Raw genomic sequence first — 23,895 nt, 5'->3', positions numbered from 1 at the left:
ACGCCTCCATGACTGCGCTGATGTCCAAAATCACCTCAGAGATAAGAGAGAGAGAGAGAGAGACAGATAGAAAGGTTTAAAGTAAACCAAAACAATATACTGAAAATAAACTCAATCAATGTATTAAGCAACTAAATAGGATCCATCTTTACTGGACAATACCATAAATAAATGGCACCAGGGTGTATTTACAAGTTTGAGTATGAAACATAAAACTGAGACCTGCGCAGTGAGGGGGTTTCTGCATCCCCGCACACATGGATTAGATTTATGCTGCAGTTTTCAAGGAAGCCAGTGCTTTTCATCGAATCCATTGTTATCATCATTCACTTGTGGTGGGTAGCTTCATGGGCAGCCACAGTCCTGGGAGAACTCATGGAAATGTTGCTCTAATTTAAAATCTTTTCTCGCAAAGTGAGAAAGGGTTGAAAGAAGCATTGACAGGATAGTTTGGAGGTTTTAGAACTCAATAAAAAGTGTGCTGTATGAATATTTCATCACTTGTTTTAGGATAGTTCTCACTCTTCTAAAGCCAGGAAATGTTTTATTTCAGGAAATCTTACAAAGTGTAATCATCTTCTTGTACTGGCCAGTTATTTTACTGGATTCGAGTCTGAATTGTCTTGAGTTAACCCTTACAAACCAGAGTTTTAAAAATTTTCATGCATACTGTCAATGAGAAAAAAATGTTGAATTTGAACCACAGTTTATATTGACTATAAAGTTGCTCATCTAATTTCATACTGTGGCATCACAGGTTGGCAGCCGTATTAGATTCCATAGCTTTTATGGAATTTTTGGTTATTTTTTAAGTTGACTAATCAAGCTAATTAAAATTGGTTATTCATTAGTTGTGACGCCATCTTGACATAATGAAATTAAAAATATTTTATCTCCCAAGGAAAATTTTGTGTAATGGGTATGTTCCACACACATTTTTAAAAATTTGTTTGTTATATTTTTAACATTCTGTTAGCTATAGTATCCTTTATTGTTCAGCAGGTAGATAAGAAAGTGGGTCAGAAAGACATCTGGATTGAACCTGGGTGGGCTGCATTTACATGACACCTGCTATGCTACATGAGCTAAACAATGCGCCCACAGGAGCATTCAGCAACAACAAAACCAGTTATTTTCCTCATCTTTCCGTCAGGTCTCATGCTCCTGAAACTCACATTTCTGTGTCTGTTTAGTAACTGTGATGCTTTGGTTTGTTGCCTCCACTATGGTGAAAACAGACAGTTTTTGCAGTGAAATAACATGTGGTAATAACATCAGGAGGCAGCAAGGAAGTCAGATACAATTCACCTACAGAGAGTAAAATAAATATTGAGAACAAAGGCCAAGCCATGAACATGTATGCCCATCAGAACCAGCTGGCATCACAGGCTGGTGGAAGGAGGAGATGGATGTCACTGAGATCAAGACCAGGGAATGAGAGAGAATGAGACTGGAGAGAGGGAGGATAAAGGCTGGTGAGGTCAGAGCTGCCATCTAGGATGAAACAAGGAGAACATCTGAAACAAGGACTGCTGAATAAATGTCTCAGACTGCTGAAATCCAGCATGATAGAGGAGGAGGCAGTGGCAGTGGACCTTCACTGAGTCCTGGTTGAGGACTGGGATGCCATCCCAGAGCTAAATGTGAACAGACCAGCATGAGCAGGAGGTACTAGCTATTGTTGCTGTTTACAGATCTTTATCACCTGTCACGGAACAACAAACTGGACCACAATAAAAGTTGGAACTGAGGATTGGGTAAAACGGTTTTTATTGTAACAGTGAGAATATCTCCAGGGGAGTCGAGTCTGGTTTCACAGTCAGCTAGCCTGTGAGGGTAGGAGAACCAAGATGAGAATCCAGCGAGTTCAGACAGGAATATGCAAGATAATTTGCTCACGTACCAGCAGAGGGAATGGAAGCCAGCCGGGTGATTTTTAGGAACCGAGATGGCAGCAATGGGGCTCCACCGGGGCTGTGGAAACTACTGGACCAAAAACAGTTAGTTGGTTCTGATAGTTACAAGAGCTGAATATCCAGACTGAATAAATCCTCCAGAAAGATCCAGGTAATCCTCCAGATTCTCCAGACGGGGGAGAGACAGGTTCCGTAACCCAAAATCAAATCCAGGAGACAGTCCAAGGGTCAGAGTATCAGCAGAAACAAACGACAGACAGAGTTACCAGACAGGGGGCAGGCAGAGTCAGGATATCCAGGTCCAAAAACGGGTCGAAGATCAGAGAACAGGTTGGCAGGCAGGAGATCAGGGCTGGAAACGTGCAGGAATAAACCGAGACGATCTGGCAGGGAGGAGTTGTCACAGGCTGGTATTTAAGGTGCATAGCGCAGGTGGAGCGCATCGGCAATCAAGGCTGTGCTGAGGGAGAATGCCTTCAGGGACGGCTAGGAAATCTCAGCTATACACCGTGACAATCACCACTGTGGTCCTTGACAGTGGAAAATAAATCAAATCTAAAAATTTGCCCAATATGTGTTGTTTGTTCCTTCTTATGATCCAATTCACCAAGAAACTCAGAACCAAAGTGAATACCAACAGAAGAATATTCCTGAGGATTTTGGTACATTTTTACTTCCATGTTCAGCTGCGTTGTTCATTCCAGTCAATAAAATTTTAGTTTGTTAGTCCATCCACCTCCTTCCTGACAGTCCGGTATTTGGATTCATACCTCTTTACCATGGATCATGACTCTCATTCATGTTTCTACATGTCAAACTGTGCATAGAAACTGGCATATGTGATCTTTTTAAACATTTTTACGTGAAGCCTCTGACTGCTGTATTTGCTCCAGTAAAGGGAGTTATTTGATTTTATTTAATTTCTTTTTTTATGGGTTTTTGTGGCCCAGTAACTACCTCTTCATAGCCTGCTAGACCCATGGTCCACATAACCACTAATTGAAACAAATGGAAAAAGTGAGCAGTCCACAGGGAAACACTTCTATTTTGTTTCTTCAGCAAAGCACCCTTATTAATTACAATCTCTGCTGTCACTTAAATTACACAATGGGTGGTCTGGTCTGAAGTAAATTCAGGACTGAGAAGCAGAAACATTTAGAAACACATCCAAGCATCCTTTTCTAAAAAGTACAAACAACAGACGAGAACAGGATGGAGGAAATGCTGCTGGATTTATGGTTGTCGCTGACATGCAGACACATGCAATTTCCTCTGGCATTACTTATGGTGTCATTCCTGCAGCCTCATCTTTTTCCTCCATTTATCTCATCTTTATCTTTCCTTCCTGCCACGGTTTGTAGGAAATAACCTCCCATTGTCTCTGTCTTTATCTGGCTGCTGCTTAGCGAGTAAAATCATTCACCATCAAACATCATTGCTGCTCTGACAGATTTTATGACTCTGTTAGTCTTATGCTGTGACCTAGGATGGAATTTGGGGTCAGGCTACCTCAGCTGTATCCCTCCTCATTTCTCATTTAACTAGCAATTTTAATTGTCTTTATATAGGACTATCTCCTTCTCAGAGTAATGTTAGAGATAAATTATGTAATTCTGCAAAGTAGAATATATATATATATATATATATACAGCATACATTTCTCTGCATGTACATCTGAGAAGACAAGTCTTGCGAATTTTTAAGTCTGAGTTCATTATAATGCAGGTACATTCTGATGACCTAGATCCCCCCTCTTATAGTCGGGACTTTTCTAACATAATATCCGATATAGTGAACAGCTGTGAGAGAATCAGGGGTCCTCATAACAGAAGCAGGACCAGCCCAAATAAGCAACTACACTCATACAAAAACAAGCCCAAAACCTGCAACTGACAATATTTGCAAGAGACTTAACAGAAAAACAAGCCCAAAGTCGCTGATAACAGGCAGATTTAGCAACTCTGCTGCTTTTCTCCAGCACAGTCGTCTTTTTCCCTGCTTTGTTTGATCTAGCAGCAGTTTACCGCTGCGCCTGGAGCCTCACACACTGATTGGCTGAGTGCATCAAGTAGGATGGCTTACCTCACGTGCAATTGGTTTGCGTGTTTCCTGATCACTACCGTGAAGACTGCAAAAGTTGTGCTAGTTAAAGATAAAGCACTTTATCAGATTTTATATTTTAACTCCGGGTCTGCTTGGTAATGACCTCTGATCTAGAACAAACACATTAGATGCGCCTCTCACCCTGGAAGAACTTAAAACGGCACTAGACAAAATGCCCAACAATAATTCACCAGGAATAATGGATTTCCAGACAAATTTTATATACTCTGTTGGCAAATGTTATCACCAATTTTTCACAGTGGTAACAGAAATAAAACTACTTCTGCAATACCCCCACTAATGAATACAGCAGCTATGACACTTCTTTTAAAACCAGACAAAAATCCAATCTACAGTATCTCACATACGTGAGTGCACTCCTCACATTTTGCAAACATTTTAGTATATCTTTTCATGAAATAACACTATATAAATAAAACTTTGTTATACAGAATATCAAACTATGGAAGCTAAACTTTGATATTCTGTATGTCAAAGTTTAATTTCTATAATGTTGTCTCATGAAAAGATATACTAAAATATTTGCAAAAATGTGAGGGTTGTACTCACTTATGTGAGATATTGTACACCTACAGTTACTGACCACTTTCAGCCAGTCACTTAAGTAACACAGATTTAAAAATCATCACTAAAACACTTGCTAGTAGAATAGAATCAGTCATCCCCACATTAATCCACATTAATCAGACCGGCTTTATTGAAAATCAGAATAAATCAGACATTACCCACAGATTATTTAACCTAATAAACATAACCCAACAAAAACAAACCAAAAACACAACAGTTTCATTAGACACAGAGAAGGTATTTGATTCATACTTAATACTCTCCAAAGATTTGGTTTTGGAGAGTCATTGGATAAGAGCTCTATACTCCTTACCTCGGGCCACAATAACCACCAAAGGGATTACATCACAAAGCTTTACACTTCACCAGACATGGATGTCCACTCTCACCATCTCTATTTGCCATGTTCATAGAATCTCTTGCACCAGCAATCAGACAAAACAATGGCATCAAAGGAATTCAATATATCACTTCACAACACATGATTAGTTTATATGCAGATGATTTATTATTATATTTACAGGATCCTTATAAATTGCTACAGAAAACCTTTAATTCAATAATGAATTTTCCAAAATCTCACCATACACCATCAACTATTTTCCCTTCATCTGAAGAAGCCTGGGATCCTGCAGCTCAAAAAAACGTGCTTCCACATCATATTGGTGATAATAAATATTTAAGAATTAATATTTCCTCCAGGCTATCAGAACTTTTTAATCTTAATTACACCCCTCTGTTAAAAAAGAAAATGGAACATGATCTTAAATGCTGGACAAATCTACCACTACCACTCATAACCCACAATTGAAATGAAAATATTACTTCAAGTCAACTATCTGTCCTCAGTTCAATAACACCATCACACAACTGGTTTAAATCAATTAATTCAATATCTCACAATTCTTGTGGAAAAACAAGAAACCAAAACTTTCACTAGCAACACTACAAAAACAGAAATCAGTTTGACTAGAAGCACCAAACTTATTATATTACTTAATAAAATCAATTTCAATATTTAGTGAAATGGATCAGGAAAAATAATCACAACAACTCGTGGATGGAACTGGAACAAAATCAATGCAACCTTTTTTACTCGTTTCAATAAAGAAAACAACCTGTTGCAAAACCATCACAATCAACTCAACTCGGACAGCCTTGTGAAAAGTTAATAACATTACAAAATCCTCATTAGCACCCTGCAAACACACACCACCTTTGCATAATCCAGATTTTCAACTTTAGAACAATCCCATTCACTTTCCCTCATGGCAGCACAAGGGGATCACTCACCTCCACCATTTATTTCAAAATAACCAATTTATTTAATTTCATACATTTGTCCAGAAATTCGGAGTAGGGGAAAAAGAATTTTTACATTACCAACAATTAAAATCCATACTTAAATAAAAAATAAATATTACCAATAATCCATTGAAATTTTCAGAATTAATAAAAGAAATAATTAAATGACCAACCTTAAAAACTAATATTCAAAGTTTATAAATTTTCCAGACACAGACGCATGCTCATGATGCACTTTGGGTTGCACTGATGATTACTTTCAAGCCAGATGGACCTGCTCACCTGTTCACTCTTTTTGGAAGAGTTAATTTAGAAACTTTGCTCTATGAGCTGCAGGATCCCTCAATTACCATCACCCTGTGTACTTGGTAATTTCACAGAAGTCAACAACCTTCCAATTAAATATAGAAATCTAGTTGGATATAGATCCAGCAGTACCAGGACTGAAATGTTCCTGCTATCTGTGCTCAGGCGGATGTCATTAAAGACCTGAACTAGAGCATCTCAGTGCTGTGGTGTGGCCAAAGACCTGACTGGTAGACATCAAAACAGGTATTTAGTGTCAGGAAGTTGTGTAGCTGCTGAAAGACAGCTTTTTCTAGAATCTTACTAAGAAAGGGGAGGTTTGATATCAGCCTGTAGCTGCTCATGAGGGACGAGTCTAGGTTTTTCTTTTTTAACAGTGGCTTAATGACGGCTGTTTTTAGGGTCTGAGGGAAGACACCTGAAAGCAGAGACGTGTTTACAATCTGGAAGATATCTAAGGCCATTCATTCATTCATGCATTATCTGTACCACTTCGTCCATTACAAGTCATGGGTAAGCTGGAGCCTAACCCAGCATTTTAGCAGGTGAGAGGCTGGTACACCCTGGACAGGCCACCAGTCCATCGCAGGACCAACACAGATGGTAACATAATAAAAACAGTGTATGTATAATAAAATAAAACAAGCCTTTGCACAACAAAGTATAACAAAGCCATTTCAAATATTCTAGTTTTTTTCATACAGTCACATACTCACACTCACACACATACACACACACACACACGAACGCAAGTACACCCCACCTCCACACACACAATTTCCCCCACTTCTCCCTCCCTCTCTATTCTACCAAAACAAGAGCTCTACTCCCCTTCTTTTGTCTCTTAATCAAATGTAGGTATAGAAATACTAATAAAATAAGCATCTGGCTTGATGCTGCTGTGAGGAACCAACATGTTGGGGATCCATAAACACCCAGAGTCCACCCACCCATGACCACAGCCAGCGCCATCACAGGAACCGCCCTGATCACGTATATAAATCAAGCAAACCAAAACCTGATGCTGTTATGCAGTCCAGGGTGGATGACTGTGAGACATCTAGATGTAATCTGACCCATTAAGTGTGGAGAAAAACATAAATAAATTATTTTTTGTGTGTTGGATCTGTTTCCACTAGCTGTTGGCCGGAGCTCCATTTGGAACGACGAGAAGTAAAACTATCCCCAAGGAACATCTGGCTTCAGCCCAGGACTTGGACACCATCTGGTCTCTTGGGGCAAGCTTCCTTTTTACTGTTTGATCAATAGCACATTACACAGAAACAGGACGGATCATTATTTAATAATAACTTGACCTGCAGAGCCCCCCCCCCCTCACATCATGGGGTTAGAGTTAGAATTGTGCTTTGCAGTGGGAAAGTATAAATGTGATTAAAGGACAGTATTTCTTCATTCTGTAGGTGTAATTGGAAGTCCTGTATCATCATCATTACTGTCTTGTATGACTTTCCACAGGGTTACCTGCAGTACTCTGTGTTATTCTATGGTTACTACGGCAGGGTGAGGAAAATCGGCAGTGCAGGGTACCGGTTGCCTCTTGCATACTTCCTGGTTGGCATGGCAGTCTTTGCCTACAGCTTCATCATTCTTTTACGAAAGTAATCTTTTTGCTCTTTACAACTTCTTTTTCAGTGTTCTTATTACATCATTAGGAGGTTTGTTTTATCTGGTTTTCAGTTTAGGTCTGTTTTAGATGATGTTACGATGATGTTTGAGAATTTGATCATTTGTCCTGCAGAATGGCAAAAAACTCTCGCCTGAGTCTGGCCAGCGCCTCTGATGAGAACTTTACCTTCTGTTGGAGAGTTTTTTGTGCATGGGATTACTTGATAGGAAACCCAGAGGCTGCAGAGAGCAAAGGAGCTGCCATCGTCAACAACATCCGGGTCCGAAACTTAGAGAAATTATAAGTTTGTTGTTGCTTGTAATCTGTAAAATACAAAATGTTAGAGCTCATATTTTCTGAGTTAAATATATGATGATATTTCTTTTTCTACACAGGAAGCTATAGTTGAAGAGCAGCAGAAGAAGAAGGATACCAGCCTGTAAGTGTTTGTTCATGTTTTTGTGATCCTAAATCCTAAAGTATTGTCGTTAATCTAAACAGACCCAAAATAACTCCATCAAACATGTTACGGTTTCCCTTAAAGTTATCTTAAATCTAATTGATTTACAGCATCCAGCATGGGTATTAATGCACACAAAATAGTTTACAAAGCATATATCTCTTCAAATACTACTCTTTTCGATTAGGTCCATCCATCCATCAATTTTCTTCCGCTTATCCAGAGTCGGGTCGCGGGGGCAGCTGCCTAAGCAGGGAAACCTAGACTTCCCTCTCCCCGGCCACATTCACCAGCTCATCCGAAGGGATCCTGAGGCGTTCCCAGGCCAGCCGAGAGATGTAGGCCATCCAGCGTTTCCTGGGTCTTCCCCGGGGCCTCCTTCCGGTGGGACGTGCCCGGAACACCTCACCAGGGAGGCGTCCAGGAGGCATCCTAACCAGATGCCCGAGCCACCTCATCTGGCTCCTCTCGATGTGGAGGAGAAGCGGCTCTACTCTGAGCCCCTCCCGGATCACCGAGCATCTCACCCTATCTCTAAGGGAGAGCCCGGCCACCCTGCGGAGGAAACTTATTTCGGCCGCTTATATTCGAGATCTCGTTCTTTCGGTCATTACCCACAGCTCGTGACCATAGATGAGGGTAGGAACGTAGATCGACCGGTAAATCGAGAGCTTTGCCTTTTGGCTCAGCTCTCTCTTCTCCACGACAGACCGATGCAGAGCCCGCATCACTGCGGACGCCGCACCGATCCACCTGTCGATCTCCCGCTCCATCCTTCCCTCACTCGTGAACAAGACCCCGAGATATGTAAACTCCTCCACTTGGGGCAGGACCCCATCGCAGACCCGGAGAGAGCACTCCACCCTTTTCTGGTTGAGGACCATGGTCTCGGACTTGGAGGTGCTGATTCTCATCCCAGCCGCTTCACACTCGGCTGTGAATCGCTCCAGTGAGAGCTGAAGATCAAGTCCCGATGAAGCCAACAGAACCACGTCATCCGCAAAGAGCAGAGACCCAATCCTGACGCCACCAAACCGGATCCCCTCCACACCTCTGCTGCGCCTAGAAATTCTGTCCATAAAAGTTATGAACAGAATCGGTGACAGAGGACAGCCTTGGCGGAGTCCAACCCGCACTGGAAACGATTCTGATTTACTGCCGGCAATGCGGACCAAACTCTGACACTGGTCGTACAGGGACCAGACAGCTATTACAAGCGAGTCCGGCACTCCATACTCCCGGAGTACCCCCCACAGGAGTCCCCGGGGAACACGGTCAAATGCCTTCTCCAAATCCACAAAACACATGTAGATTGGTTGGGCAAACTCCCATGCCCCCTCAAAGACCCCAAAGAGGGTGTAGAGCTGGTCCACTGGTCCACTGTTCCATGACCGGGACGAAAACCACACTGCTCCTCCTCAATCTGAGTTTCCACTATCCGATGGACCCTCCTCTGCAGCACCCCTGAATAGACCTGACCGGGGAGGCTGAGGAGTGTGATCCCCCTGTAGTGTAGCACACCCTCCGGTCCCCCTTTTTGAAGAGGGGGACCACCACCCTAGTCTGCCAGTCCAGGGGGACTGTCCCCGATGTCCACGCGATGCTGTAGAGGCATGTCAACCAAGACAGCCCTACAGCATCCAGAGCCTTAAGGAACTTCGGGCGGACCTCATCCACCCCCGGGGCCTTGCCACCAAGGAGATTTTTAACCACCTCAGCGACCTCAGCCCCAGAGATAGGCAATCCGGCATCAGCTACCCCAGACTCTGCTTCCTCATCAGAAGACGTGTAGGTGGGACTGACGAGGTCTTCGAAGTATTCCCTCCACCGCCTCACAACGTCTTGAGTCGAGGTCAGCAGCCGCCCATCCCCACTGTACACAGTGTTGACGAAGCACTGCTTTCCCCTCCTGAGCCACCGGATAGTGGACCAGAATCTCCTCGAAGCTGTCCGGAAGTCATTCTCCATGGCCTCTCCAAACTCCCCCCATGCCCGAGCTTTTGCCTTAGCGACCGCCGAAGCTGCGCTCCGCTTAGCCCGCCGATACCCATCAGCTGCCTCTGGAGTCCCACAGGCCAAAAAGGCCCGATAGGACTCCTTCTTCAGCTTGACGGCATCCCTTACTGCCGGTGTCCACCAATGAGTTCGGGGGTTACCGCCACAGCAGGCACCGACGACCTTACGGCCACAGCTGCGGCTGGCCGCCTCGACAATAGAGGCACGGAACACAGCCCATTCGGACTCAATGTCCCCCGCCTCACCCGGGACATGGTTGAAGCTCTGCCGGAGATGGGAGTTGAAACTCTTTCTGACAGGGGAGTCTGCCAGACGCTCCCAGCAGACCCTCACAACACGCTTGGGTCTGCCAGGCCTGACCGGCATCCTCCCCCACCATCTGAGCCAACTCACCACCAGGTGGTGATCAGTTGACAGTTCCGCCCCTCTCTTCACCCGAGTGTCCGAAGACACGACTACAAAGTCGATCATCGAACTGCGGCCTAGAGTTCTGGAAACACATTTGTCAAATGAGTGTCCAAATGCACATGTGGACACTCTTATGTCTGAACAAGGTGTTCGTTATGGACAATCCATGACGAGCACAGAAGTCCAACAACAAAACACCACTCAGATTCAGATCAGGGGGGCCGTTCCTCCCAATCACGCCCCTCCAGGTCTCGCTGTCAGTGCCCACGTGAGCATTGAAGACCCTACAGCAGAACGAGGGAGTCCCCAGAAGGAGTGCTCTCCAACACCCCCCCCCCAACACCCCCCCCCAACACCCCCCCCCCCAAGGACTCCAAAAAGTGGGTACTCTGAACTGCTATTTGGTGCATAGGCAACAACAGTCAGGACCCGTCCCCTCACCCGAAGGCGGAGGGGGGAGGCTACCCTTTCGTCCACCGGGGTAAACCCCAACGTACAGGCGCCAAGTTGGGGGGCAATGAGCAGGCCTACACCTGCTCGGCGCCTCTCACCGGGAGCAACTCCAGGATGGAAGAGGGTCCAGCCCCTCTCGAGGGCAGTTGTTCCAGAGCCCAAGCCATGCATCGAGGTGAGTCCAACTATATCTAGCCGGAACCGTTCAACCTCGCGCACCAGCTCAGGCTCCTTCCCCGCCAGAGAGGTGACATTCCACATCCCTAGAGCTAGCTTTTGCAGCCGAGGATCAGACCGCCAGGGTCCCCGCCTCTGGCAGCGGCCCAGCTCACAATGCACTCGACCCCTATGGCCCCTCCTGTAGGTGGTGAGCCCACGGGAGGAGAGGCCCATGTCTGCCTTTCGGGCTGAGCCTGACTGGGCCCCATGGGCAAAGGCCCGGACACCAGGCGCTCGCCTCCATGCCCCACCTCCAGGCCTGGCTCCAGAGGGGGTCCCCGGTGGCCCACGTCCGGGCAAGGGAAACCTTGGTGCTTGTTTTTTCATCATCATTCTTTTACATTAGGTGAACAACCTATATGCAACTTTTTTTACAACCTGATGATGCAATCTCTCCAGATGCCAGTGTCCACACAAGTGCTATACAGTAGTGCTACACACGCTGTTTCAGTATAGTTTGATTTTTCTAAAACACGAACAAAACAAAAAAACAGCAAACGCCAGACAAAATAATCAGTAAGCCTCAGAAAGTGAAAAAGGAATAATGCAACAGAAAAAAGACATGGTAGAGGTGGACATGGTGTCACATGTCCATGTTTCCAGCTGCAACCATTGCAGCGGCTGCAGCTGAAGAAGCCGAGCATCGCCTCTGCTTCCATTTATTGACATCTGATGAAATTCTCTTCGTCATCTGAATGTGTTTGTTTATTTTGGGAAACTGGGTTAATGGAGTGTGACTTAACCATTAGCTGTCAGGACCAAATTTACAAGATGTTGATTTGCATTTCCACTTTAGTTCCTGTTAAACTGGTGTGAGCATGGCCCGGCTCACCAGAAGCTCTGAAGTTTTGAGCTTTTGCAGGTGAAACCACTAGCACAGACCTCCCTCTTCTTCTACTGTTTGGCCCAGAGCACCAAGATCAAAATCTATGGGCTAAATATAAAGTGATAAAGGTCTTGAAGCTGTAAATGAATGTGTGCAAATAATTTCAGAGTTTGTGAATCAAGTCTGTCATCCTGCAAAAAAAAAAAAAAAAAAAAAAAAAATCTGCCCAAAAAAGTTTTTACTATGCTTACGTAACTTAAAACAGTTGATCTTTCTCTAATATCGTACAAGATTGAGGCCAGATGTAATAAATAAATCAATAAAAATACGTACCTTGATGTAGTTTCTCTCCCTGTGGTACGTATTCTTATTGATTTATTAAATCTTACCTTGTAACTTAAAGACAGCAGACGTGTTGCTCAGAACTCTGCTGCTGCAGACAGGAGGCGCCGTTCGTTTATTAACTCTGACAACCAAACGACGCACAGACATGCAAAGATTGTCTATCAGTGACAGACATCGCACTCTAACATAAGCCAATATTATTATGTACGAGACTCCAGCAGCAGGTGCTTCGGACTCTCTCTCTCTCTCTCTCTCTCTCTCTCTGCAAACCTTTCCTCCACCCGGTCGCTCCTCCACCCGACCTCCGTGCGCCTCAGTAACTATTTCAACCGTGCTTGGACTGTCACCTCTCACTCTCCCCAGCTGTAAAATCTTCCACCCGAAAAGCTGCTGTCAGGGGCACCAACTATCTGGTGCTCTAGGTTCATCTGTTAAAACCAGTCTCAGGAACTTTGGGTTGTGTTTGATCAAGCTGTATCTTTGGAAGGTTGACAGCTGACCAAATATAGTTTTTATCATTTGAGATCTGTCTCAAAATGTAGGAGAATGTTGTCCAAATCAGATCTTAACAATGATCATTCGTGCTTTTAGCTCATCTCATATTGATTATTGCAATTTTGTTTTCACTTGTTTCAATAAGATGACTCTCAACAGACTTCAGTTAGTGCAAAACTCTGCCACCAGACTATTGACAGGTACGCCCAGAACAGCCCACGTCACCCCTGTTTTATCAAGACTTCATTGGCTTCCACTCAAATTTCATTTTGACTTTCCAGCCGTTATGTGGTCAGACCTGCAGTTTATTGCCGACTTGCTGTTTCCTTTCTCAAGGCGGACCCTTCGATCTTCATGCCAGAGCCTCCTGAAGGTCCCAGAGACCTGAGAGACCCCCAGACCCCCCTGTCCCTCCATGAGGTTGACACCGTGGACTCTTTTAAAAAGCAATTAGAACTATTTTATTCAGAAAAGTTTTTAGCTTTTATGAAAATTTCATGAAATTATTACAATTTTTATTGCACCCGTTTCATGTACAGCACTTTGTGATTTTAACTGTGAAAGTACGTTATGAATAAACTTTACTTACGTACTTCTGCTTCTGTATTGACGGTGGTTTGCATCTGAGCAGGCTCCATGTAGTCTTCTCAATTTTTGGTGTATTTCCGTGGCAGCGTTGCAGTGCCACGTACAGGCCTGGTTTCAATATTACAGCAGTTTACCTGGAATTATCCAACACACACCTTTCTGGAAAAGCTTGTGTCTGTATGAAAATCTTTTCTTCTTTTTTTTTTTTTTTAACAATATTATTTCATCTCTGTGTGGGTCTGGCCTTGATAAACCTCACCTGCCCCTCATCAAGTGTTAATTTTGAGTAAATCCAACCTCAAATGGACATCATGAGTCTGAAGTGTGAAAAACTGTCCGTTCTTACAGCTTCTACAGAAATTCAGAGGGTCAGTATCAGCCCGGAACTGCTGATCATTGTACTAATTAATTGATCATTATCAGTGTGAGCTTCTTAATGAAAGGCTCAGGTTCACCCAGGTGTGTGTTAAGAAAATGCTAAGGAGCCAACCGTTGCTGCTCATCAGTTGTAAAAACATCTTTCTTTGATTTACCAACACATTTGCATGAATGGAGAATTTCTTCCTGCCCCCATCCAAATTTACATTGTGGAAAGGAAAGTCAGAGAAATGCACCTGACAGAAAGTCACTTTGTCCACATCTTTCAGGAACTAACTTAAAACTGTTTCCCTGATCAGCACTTCTAAAACAAGATGTTAGAACTGTATCTGCTACAACAGGTGGATGTCAGGGTTACAGTAATCACTCTGTCTGTTTCCTCAGGGCGGTTCTGATCAGTCTGCGTATCTTAGCCAACATCCTGGTGCTGCTGTCCTTAGCCGGCAGCATCTACATCATCTACTTTGTGGTGGACCGTTCCCAGAAACTGGAACAGGAGAAGCCAGAGCTGACGCTGTGGGAGAAAAATGAGGTAGAGGCTCAAAGCAGACATCATCATCATTAGATTTGATTATTCAGCATATGATACAGAACCAATGAAAATGGAGATCTGAGGTGGATCCAGTTTCTGAACATCAGCTCTGAGTGATGACCAGCAGCTGAGTTTTTCATTTCAGACTTTTTCAGTCCATCTTCAGCTCCTGCAACGTCATCCGTTAATGTCCACGTCCATAACAAACTACGGCTTCAACTAGCCATCAGTCTCAATTAATATTTTACAGTCTTTAAATAAAAGATGGAACTGAATGGACAAATTTAATAAAAATATGAAGAGAAATTTTTTTTTTTTTTAAATGAGTAATCTAGCTAAACAGTTATGATGTTTTAAACTCACCAGCATGAGCATATCTAATCACTATTAGAGCTGACAGAGTGCATGCACAACCATAATACTACAGGCCCCACAATGCACTGCTGGTGCATCAATCACGGGCTGCAGGCACATACCTCGCTCGTTCTCTAGCAGCCTGGTGAAGCTACTCATTTTGTCAATGACCCCTCTCCCCAAGCAATGGCTACAGGAAAGTGAACTTTAAAAATGGAGAATATGTTTGTGGATGTAAGGGACGAAGTGTGTCTTCTGTGTGGAGACAGTTTGGCTGTAATGAAAGAGTAAGAGTAAGAAGACACTCCGAAAAAAAGCACAACAGATACAAGGATCTGGACAGGAAACAAAGGCTCCAAAACGTAGATTTATTAACGCTTTGAGTGCCAGAGTTTTTTAAGTCTTTAAGGGAAACTTGAAGTAAAAGAAAAAAGAAGAAAAAAATAATTTATGTAATTAATTGCGTTAAAATTTTTAACCAGCTAGACCCAGCTCGGTTAGGTCTTACTTGGAGCAGATGGTAGGGCCTATTAGCGGAGCAAGACAAGACGTCAAGGTGGGATCTTCCCTGAAGTCCGGGTAGATGCTCAGCAGGGGACAGCCCGTCCGGAACCGGTCTGGTTCAGCTTCCAAGGTAAACCTCGTGGTCTTCAGTTCTCAACTGGCACAACGGTGACATTCGCTGGTGTGACAAATGTGTTTCCAGAAGTTTTGGAAATCACAATCAAAGCCTTTTATTGAATATGTCCACAATTAAGCGTTATTAGTCAGAGTGCTTCGATTATTACAGGAAGTTAATTATTCATGAAATATGCACACATTTATACCATTTCACTGATAAAACAAAATACACTTTGAAAATCCGGGGCCTGGAAAGAAGGTTCATATTTACTAAAGTACAGTATCAGTTTAGCTATGAATGTTTATAGAGAAAAGTTTGGATAAAGTCTTGAAAAGTTTATTTTGTGACCACAGGTACAAACTTTGAAAACGGCCACTAGGAGCAGTTGTTGCTCCATGATAAAAATCCATTTAATTTTAACTTAGCGGCATGTCCCAAAAACTCCGTTCAAATTACACTTTGTGCTTCTTAATATGTGGAATCATCTTAAACCAGTCGTTATCACAGAAATCAAACATTTAAGGCAGTTTAGGGATTTAGTTTAAACCAGACCTGCAAAGGGAAAATGGTTATTACTTGACACTTCTTAACAGAGTCCAGCTGGGGCAGGAAAGGGGAGAGACGTCCGGCTCAGGTGATAAACATGTGCGAATCGTCCGGGAGAAAGGACATTTGAAAGAAGGGAAGATGGCCTAAGTGTTGTTTATCAACAAGGTTGTTAGTAATCCACTGGTACCGGCTGACACTTAGTTCTGGATTTAATCAACTCGAGACGAGAAGGTCTCTTTTTTTTTTTTGTTTCTTTTTTTTGACGATATTTGAAGTCTTAGTTTCTGGTTCATTTTATTGCTCACAAATAAGGAATTCCTCATTTGCAAATAGTGGGTGATGACTGGGAATTCAACTTAAATAAACAATTTTGGCCATCTGTTTGGAAAGAGGCTTGTAAAGCTTGTAGATAGGATGGGTGAGGGGAACACGAAGAGGAAGCCTTCTTTGGTGTGATAATAAGAGGGGTCTTGACGCTACATATATATATATATATATATATGTATATATATATATATATATATATATATGTATGTATAAGGACTGGGCGATATAACGGATATGCTTGATGTATCCTGAAGGTTTTACATGCAGTATATATATGCATGAAAAGCCCTATAAGAGAGACCGGGGACAGCTGTACTAATTTTGACATTTCTAACTCTTAACTAGCTCTTTTAACCCAGTATGTTCAAACGGATATGGAAACTAGCTTCAAGTGTCTGCTTATAAAGGAAGTATAAAATGCCTGTTCAACACAAACAGAAAATGCATGGCTTAATCTCAAACACCAAAAGAGAAATGTTACAATTGACCCCATAGCACGGGTCAGTTGTAACATGCCTTGGGGTTAATCATTATGAAATAAGGACCTTTCATTGGTAATGACTTAAGATATTAAACTTTTTATTCAAAACTTCAACAAAATTGTTGTGGCCCAACAGAGCACGGAAAAAACACATGCAACCAGTTATAGTAATTTAAGTGTACGGTCCAACACAGCACTATTCCCATTATCAACATGCCTGTCTGACACTAAAATTGAAAGAAAAAAAAAAATAGAACAAAATAATGAACAAAATGTGCTAACATGCACTGACTTTGATCACTAAATGTGTGAGTGTGTGTGTGTGTGTGTGTGTGTGCGCATGTGGGAGGACAAGGTTTTATGTGCCTATTTGGTTAATCGGTGTCAGTGTCAGGAGACAGTGGTGACAGGTGATGGCATTCCTGGTGTGCAGGCTGTGTGCAGTGATGCCATGCACTTAACCCACACTTCTTTTGGCTTTGAGGTATTGAACTGTTCCATGCAGATGACACACAAATTCTCATCATAAGAGGAATCAGTTTCCTACGGCTCAGTGTTTCGGGTTTTCCTCTTCTTCTTTCCTGGAGTTTTCTTTTGTAGCCTAGGATTTTGTTGCTTTGTTTTGTTTCCTGCTCAGACTTGTTTTGGCAAGTTTATTTTCCATTTCACCTTCACAGACCTCTTCTTCTGTTCTGATTCCAGTCCCATTTTGACAGGTGTATCAGTAAGTATTGCTGTTGTAGCAGGTTTACGTGGTCCAGGTTTTGGCAAGGGTCACACAGTGTGTTACAACTGGGCTAAAGTCTAGGAAAGTCAGGGTTTCTTCAGTATAGTCTGTGGCTGTTTCAATGGCTGAAGAAGTGGCTTGGTTTGTAGCTAGGGCAGAACCCTGGCTGCTGGATGGAGCAGATCCTGGGTCAGTTGTTGGAGAAAAAGCTTGATTGGTAGCTTGTTCAATTTCTGAGGTTGTGGCCTGAAAAGCTGGATCAGTGTGGAAGGAGAGTTGGCATTACGATGCCATTGCTGGATTCAATGTCTGCAATAGATAGGTGTGAGGAATGATTATCCAAGATAAGTAGCACTTTTTTCTCAGGACTGAATTTTTATGTGGTTTGCGAAGTTTGCTTGAGAAACAGCAGATGTCATTGCTCCCACCTGTTTGGTTCCACATTTTGCAATCACTGGCAGGTGTTTCCAAATGTCATTTGCAGTCAAGTTGTGCCTTTTTATAATCTCGCCAAGCTTTCCAACAGAGAGCGACACATTGTGTTTATTGAAACTGGTGGCCTGTGCAAGGCTGGTGGCCTCAGCACTTCTAATGGACAGAGTTGGGTTTTTGTTTCATCAAGTCAGAAAACCAATCTGGATCAGCAGTTGAAGTCATGTTCCATGAATTTGGATGTTTGCAGCCATATTTTACTGCAACCTGGTATGCAATTTCTCTCACCTGTAATATTATTCATATAAAAAAAAACATTTAATATACAACAATTTATTATATTTCATATTGCCACCAGTATAATCTTTAAAAAATTTACCTGACTTACCTTTGTACAACTCTGCTTATCTCCCATAGACACAGTCCGTCGTATGCGTTAGCAGCATCTTTGCTTTGCTTTGCAGGAGCAGAAGAGTGTGACATGACATATACCATACAATTTTACCACTGATCTTACTGACTTTCCCTGGACTTTCACTTCAGTGGTTGCCCTCTTCAGAATTTCAAGAGGCACACCCCTGTCAGTCTTTCTCTTCTGAGACCAAGGCATGCTGAAGCTAAAAAAGAAATGTTTTAATTAAAATCACACTTTTACTCACGGATTCATTAAAATTTAGTTGGGATCAATTGTAACATTTTTCAGCTGTTACAACCGACCCCATGCAAGTGTGTTACAACTGTCCCCGAGTGCAATACCAATGAGCTAGCTTAAACAGCTAAACAGACCTATAATCAACATGATATATGTTTCAGGAGAACTACAAAGCTAGCAATTTAATTACAAGAATGATTTGAGTAAAGAAAAATTACCTTCTTACTCAAAATGATATTTTTCCACTCAAATTTTGCTGTGTTGTCCTCAAGGCAATACTTTTTCACATTCAGGCCGAGGACTGAACTGAGCATGTGCTGAGTGAATCAAATTAATCCAAACTTGTTCCTGATTGGAGCAATTGCACGTGTTACAACTGCCCCCAGTCTCGCATCTGTCATTCTCTGTTATGATGGCTGGACGTGGAGAGGCGTGATGTAAAAGATCAGCCAGCTGGCTCTATGGATGGCTTTGAGAAAAAACACAGAGTTAATGGAGCAACCCATGGACGTTGCCTCCGTGGAGAATGTGGTGTATTAACACACACTCGTTTCCTGGTGAGAAGGTTCCAGAGCCACACTTTTCCTGCATTCTTTTTTTAAACTTATCCTGCATTTTGTACCAACATGGCTGCTCTAGAGGATCTCTGGTCGTCTCCGTGTTTGCGCAACAGCTGCTTCCTCCCTCTCCTCTCATGTTGCTCCGAGAATTGTGATGGCTGCCGGTTATCAGATGATCGACTTCTCTCTTTTGTTGTGTTTGTTTATGGTTCAGCTGAGAAGGAGGAAACTAGCGGTTCATGGTTCATACCATCACATATTTACCTCAAAGTGCTGTTTTTGAAAGGACCTTCTCTAACACAGTAGCGGACCAAAGCATGTAGCTGACAACAGAAAGTAGCTGTGGAAAGGATTGCAGCTATGCAGGTCTAGAAAAGTTCTGACAGGGGCCCAGGCAGGAGCACTGACCAGGAGGGGCACAAATTAGACTGTTTTTAGGTCTAGATTTTATGAAATATTGAACTGATTATTACAACTACAGTAATCATCTGATGTTTAAAAAAAAAAAAAAAGTGAAGAAAAACTTCCCAATTATATCATTTATCAGCAGGTGTTTACTTTGGGTGATGCTGCTGTAGGACTTTTATCACGGCTGCACAAACACACTTCAATGATAAAAGGAAAAAGCTGTTTTTATCCAGATCATCGTTTTTTTTTTATACAGTTAATTAAAAAGTTATAATAAGTTATAATAATTCAGAATTATGATCTAGAACATGGTAGAGCTGCTTTAGAACAGCGTGTAGAAGTACATTACATGCTCACTGGACAACTACTTTTACCCAAGGGAAGGTAATTTAACAATAAATATTTGTAAGCATTGTTTCTTTCTGTTGATACAAAACAGTAAAACCAGGCAAATTTCAGGTGATTCATTATTTTTTAATTATTTTAAATTTCTGCTCAATTTTAAAGCTTTGATCAGTCTGATTAAAGTTTTTAATCATTTGACAGCCCTATAGTGCTGGGCAACTATTAAAATTTTTAATCGCGATTAATCGCATTGTTACGCGCAAATTGTCTCTTTCCTTTTAAAGAAGGCTTACAGCTATATATATACATATATATACAACTACATCCCATAGAAGAAAATCTGTGTATGCTCTTTTTATAAAAGTTTTATGTTTTTCTTTATTTTAAAACCTAAAAATGTAAATAAAAATGTGGTTCTTCAAAAATAACAAATAGCCTATGGTGGCTCTTCATTAAAATATATATCAAGTTGCCTTTTTTAAAAAAAAGGTTTCATAATATTTGCGTCTCTAAAGGAGTTTTATTTAGCTTCCTGAGGGAAAAATGGCTCTTTGGATTGGAAAGGCTGCAGACCCCTGCACTAAACAAAAAAAAAGGGTTAGCAGCAGTTTTCTCTTTAAACAGCAACAGTTAAAATATTTCTTCATATATAAAATCAAATATTTATGAGAAAGAAGGATGAAATGTTCAGGATTTACTATCTAAAAGGTAAAAAGTCAGCAGGATGGATTTAAAGCTGTGAAGCTGCTTCCTTCTAAACACAGAAGGAACAATATGTGATGAATATCAGCATCAGGTGAACAGACAGAAAGCAGGATGAGAATCTCACAGCTTCTAGATGGTGAGGAGAGAGAAATATTCACAATATGCACAATAACTTCCATCCATGCAGTTTCACTGCTTCATTATCCAGATTTCTGGCCTATAAATGATCTAACTTTGCTGCTTGACTGTTTAGCTTCACCTCTTGCACCTGCACCCTCCTCTTCCGGGAGATAAGGGGGAGTTAGCATCCATTTAAGGGTGTAACGTCAGGTCTGTAGATGTAACTATAAACATGTGTGGTATCCACAGAAAGTCCAGAATCTCAGCTACCAGCTCAGTAAAACCATTTCTATCACCAACAAACACAGTTAAGACAACAAACAATGAAAAGAGCATGTAGCATACATGTCTTCCCCGGGGCCTCTTTCCAATGGGATGACGGTAGAGTCCTTTTAAGCGGTGATATGTCCAGGCCTGGCTCCAGAGGGGGGGGCCCCGGTGACCCACGTCCGGGCAAGGGAAACCTTGGTCCTTGCTTTTTCATCATCATAAGGGTGATCTGAGCTGCACTTTGTCTGGTCCCTCCCCAAGACACCTGTTTGCCATGGGTGACCCTACCAGGGGCATGAGCCCCCGACAACATAGCCGCTAGGATCGTCAGGACGCACAAACTCCTCCACCATGATAAGGTGGCGGCACAGGGAGGAGCAACAGAATTATTTAAAAAAATAAACTCATGAAACAGGCCTAAACAAAAATGATGGTACCCTTAACTTAATATTTTGTAGCACAACCTTTTGAGGCAATCACTGCAATCAAATGATTCCTGTAACTGTCAGTGAGACTTCTGCACCTCTCAGCAGGTATTTTGATCCACTCCTCATAAGCAAACTGCTCCAGTTGCTTCAGGTTTGAAGGAAGCCTTTTCCAGACGCCATGTTTCAGCTCCTTCCAAAGATGCTCAATAGGATTTAGGTCAGAGCTCATAGAAGCCGCTTTAGAATAGTCCAATGTTTCGTTCTTAGCCATTCTTGGTGTTTTTAACTGTGTTTTGGGTCATTGTCCTGTTGTAAGATCCATGACCTGCGACTGAGACCAAGCTTTCTGACACTGGCCAGCACATTTCTCTCTAGAATCCCTTGATAGTCTTGAGATTTCATTGTACCTGCACAGATTCAAGGCACCCTGTGCTAGATGCAGCAAAGCAGGCCAGAACATAACAGAGCCTCCTCCATGTTCCACAGTAGGGACGGTGTTCTTTTCTTCATATGCTTCATTTTTCCATCTGTAAACATAGAGCTGATGTGCCTTGGCAAAAAGTTCCATTTTTGTCTCATCTGTCCATAGGACATTCTCCCAGAAACTTTGTGGCTTGTCAACATGTAGTTTGACTTTTTTATGATTTGTTTTCAACAATGGTTCCTCCTTGGTCGTCTCCCATTAAGTCCACTTTGGCTCAAACAACGAGGGATGGTGCGATCTGACACTGGAGTTTCTTTAAACCTGAAGTTCACCTTTAATGTCTTTAGAAGTTTTTCTGGGCTCTTTTGTTACCGTTCGTATTATCCATCTCTTTGATTTGTCATCAGTTTTCCTCCTGCGGCCACGTCCAGGGAGGTTGGCTACAGTCCCATGGATCTTACATTTCTGAATAATATGAGCAGCTGTAGCCACAGGAACATCAAGCTACTTGGAGATGGTCTTATAGCCTTTACCTTTAACATGCTGGTCTATAATTTTCTTTCTAATCTCCTGAGACAACTCTTTCCTTTGCTTCCTCTCGTCCATGTTGAGTGTGGTACACACCATGTCACCAAACAGCACAGTGACAACCTGTAGCCTATATATAGGCCCACTGACTGGTTACAAGCTTGTAGACACCTGTGATGCTAATTAGTGGACACACCTTGGATTAACACGTCCCTTTGGTCACTTTATTTTTAGTCTTTTCTAGGGGTACCATCATTTTTGTCCAGGCCTGTTTCATGAGTTTATTTTTTTTTAAATAGTTTTGTTGAAGTATAGTTGAAAAGCTGTGTTGTATATGGAGTCTGGTCTCTGCCAGTCTGATCCAGTCACTATAACAGCTGCATCACTTGGTGACGTGAAAGGGACAACATCATGCCGGCGAGGGGCAGATGTAGGCAGCACCAGTCTCAGGCTACCAGCAGTTGCTGTGCTGGAGGTCGCAAGTCCAGGACCTGGAACTTGGGCAAGAGGTTGCGGAGGGACAGTGGGTCAGAGTGACACCCTGAAGTTGTGCAGTTCCCGCAGTATACCCTCTTCCTTCTTCTGCTGGGCCTTCAAGAAGGTCTTCACCACAGTGACTAGGTCCGATGACACACCTGATGGTCCACCTCCTCTTCCAATGTCATCTCCGTGTCCCAGCCGGTTTCCTTGCCTCCTGCTGCACCAGCTTCCTGGTCCAAGTCATCCTTTGCCTGTGAGCGCAGTCCAGTCCGTCTTAGAGGGCGAGCTGTCTTTTTTCCACGACTTGCCATCCCACTTCTGAAACCACTTGTGTCTGGGTTCTTCGCCAACCAATAAACAGGCCAAGTCATTCTTCAGTTTGTGGTGGTTTTATTGTGCTCGTGACTCCTAGACTTTGCGCAACAGTGCAAAAATGTCCAAAAATTCCAGTGCAAAGATTAATTATATGTATATATATATGTATATATATATATATATATATATATATATATATATATATATATATATATATATATGTAAAGAAAGAAAGAAAGAAAGAAAAAAACAACATATACCTTTAGTCTTTCTTTAGACCAGCCAAAACTATACCAATACTCAAACCTCAACACGTCCTTCCAGTTGCCAGCAATGCAACTCAGTGACCCTCTGCACTTCTCAGGCTTCCCTATACTCTAAGCCCTTCCTCTTAGATTCAATAGTTCTTGATTTCTACAAACAAATCAGTTTTGTCAAGTACTTCTTAAGTGTCTACAAGACAAAAATAAATACAAAAATAACACAAATTATACACATTAATTAAGGATAATTAGATTTATCACATACCAGAAATACAAAAGTAATAACCGTTTTTTTAAATAAAAATGTTCTGTCGTGAACTGGAGTGACAACCTGATTGTG

General features: G+C 42.3%; 1 protein-coding gene and 1 long non-coding RNA gene across 2 annotated transcripts in view; one reads left to right on the top strand and one right to left on the bottom strand.

Annotated features, from left to right (window-relative positions):
* Positions 1-23,895, top strand: part of LOC121640004 (transmembrane channel-like protein 3) — a 116,120-nt gene that overhangs the window by 29,194 nt on the left and 63,031 nt on the right. The window contains 5 exon segments of the mRNA XM_041985696.1: positions 7,358-7,456; positions 7,695-7,837; positions 7,978-8,125; positions 8,241-8,284; positions 14,418-14,565. Coding sequence (XP_041841630.1) covers positions 7,358-7,456; positions 7,695-7,837; positions 7,978-8,125; positions 8,241-8,284; positions 14,418-14,565 — 582 coding nt within the window.
* LOC121641372 lies at positions 1,781-2,295 on the bottom strand. The gene is made up of 3 exons (XR_006010697.1): positions 2,183-2,295; positions 1,904-1,983; positions 1,781-1,828 (listed from the first exon to the last, which is right to left on the bottom strand). It is a non-coding gene; the product is annotated as an uncharacterized LOC121641372 (long non-coding RNA).

This window comes from Melanotaenia boesemani, chromosome 1, assembly GCF_017639745.1.
Source record: "Melanotaenia boesemani isolate fMelBoe1 chromosome 1, fMelBoe1.pri, whole genome shotgun sequence".
Classification (NCBI taxonomy): domain Eukaryota; kingdom Metazoa; phylum Chordata; class Actinopteri; order Atheriniformes; family Melanotaeniidae; genus Melanotaenia; species Melanotaenia boesemani.
Note: the sequence above shows the minus strand (reverse complement) of the source record. Positions and strands in the feature narration are given on the sequence as shown.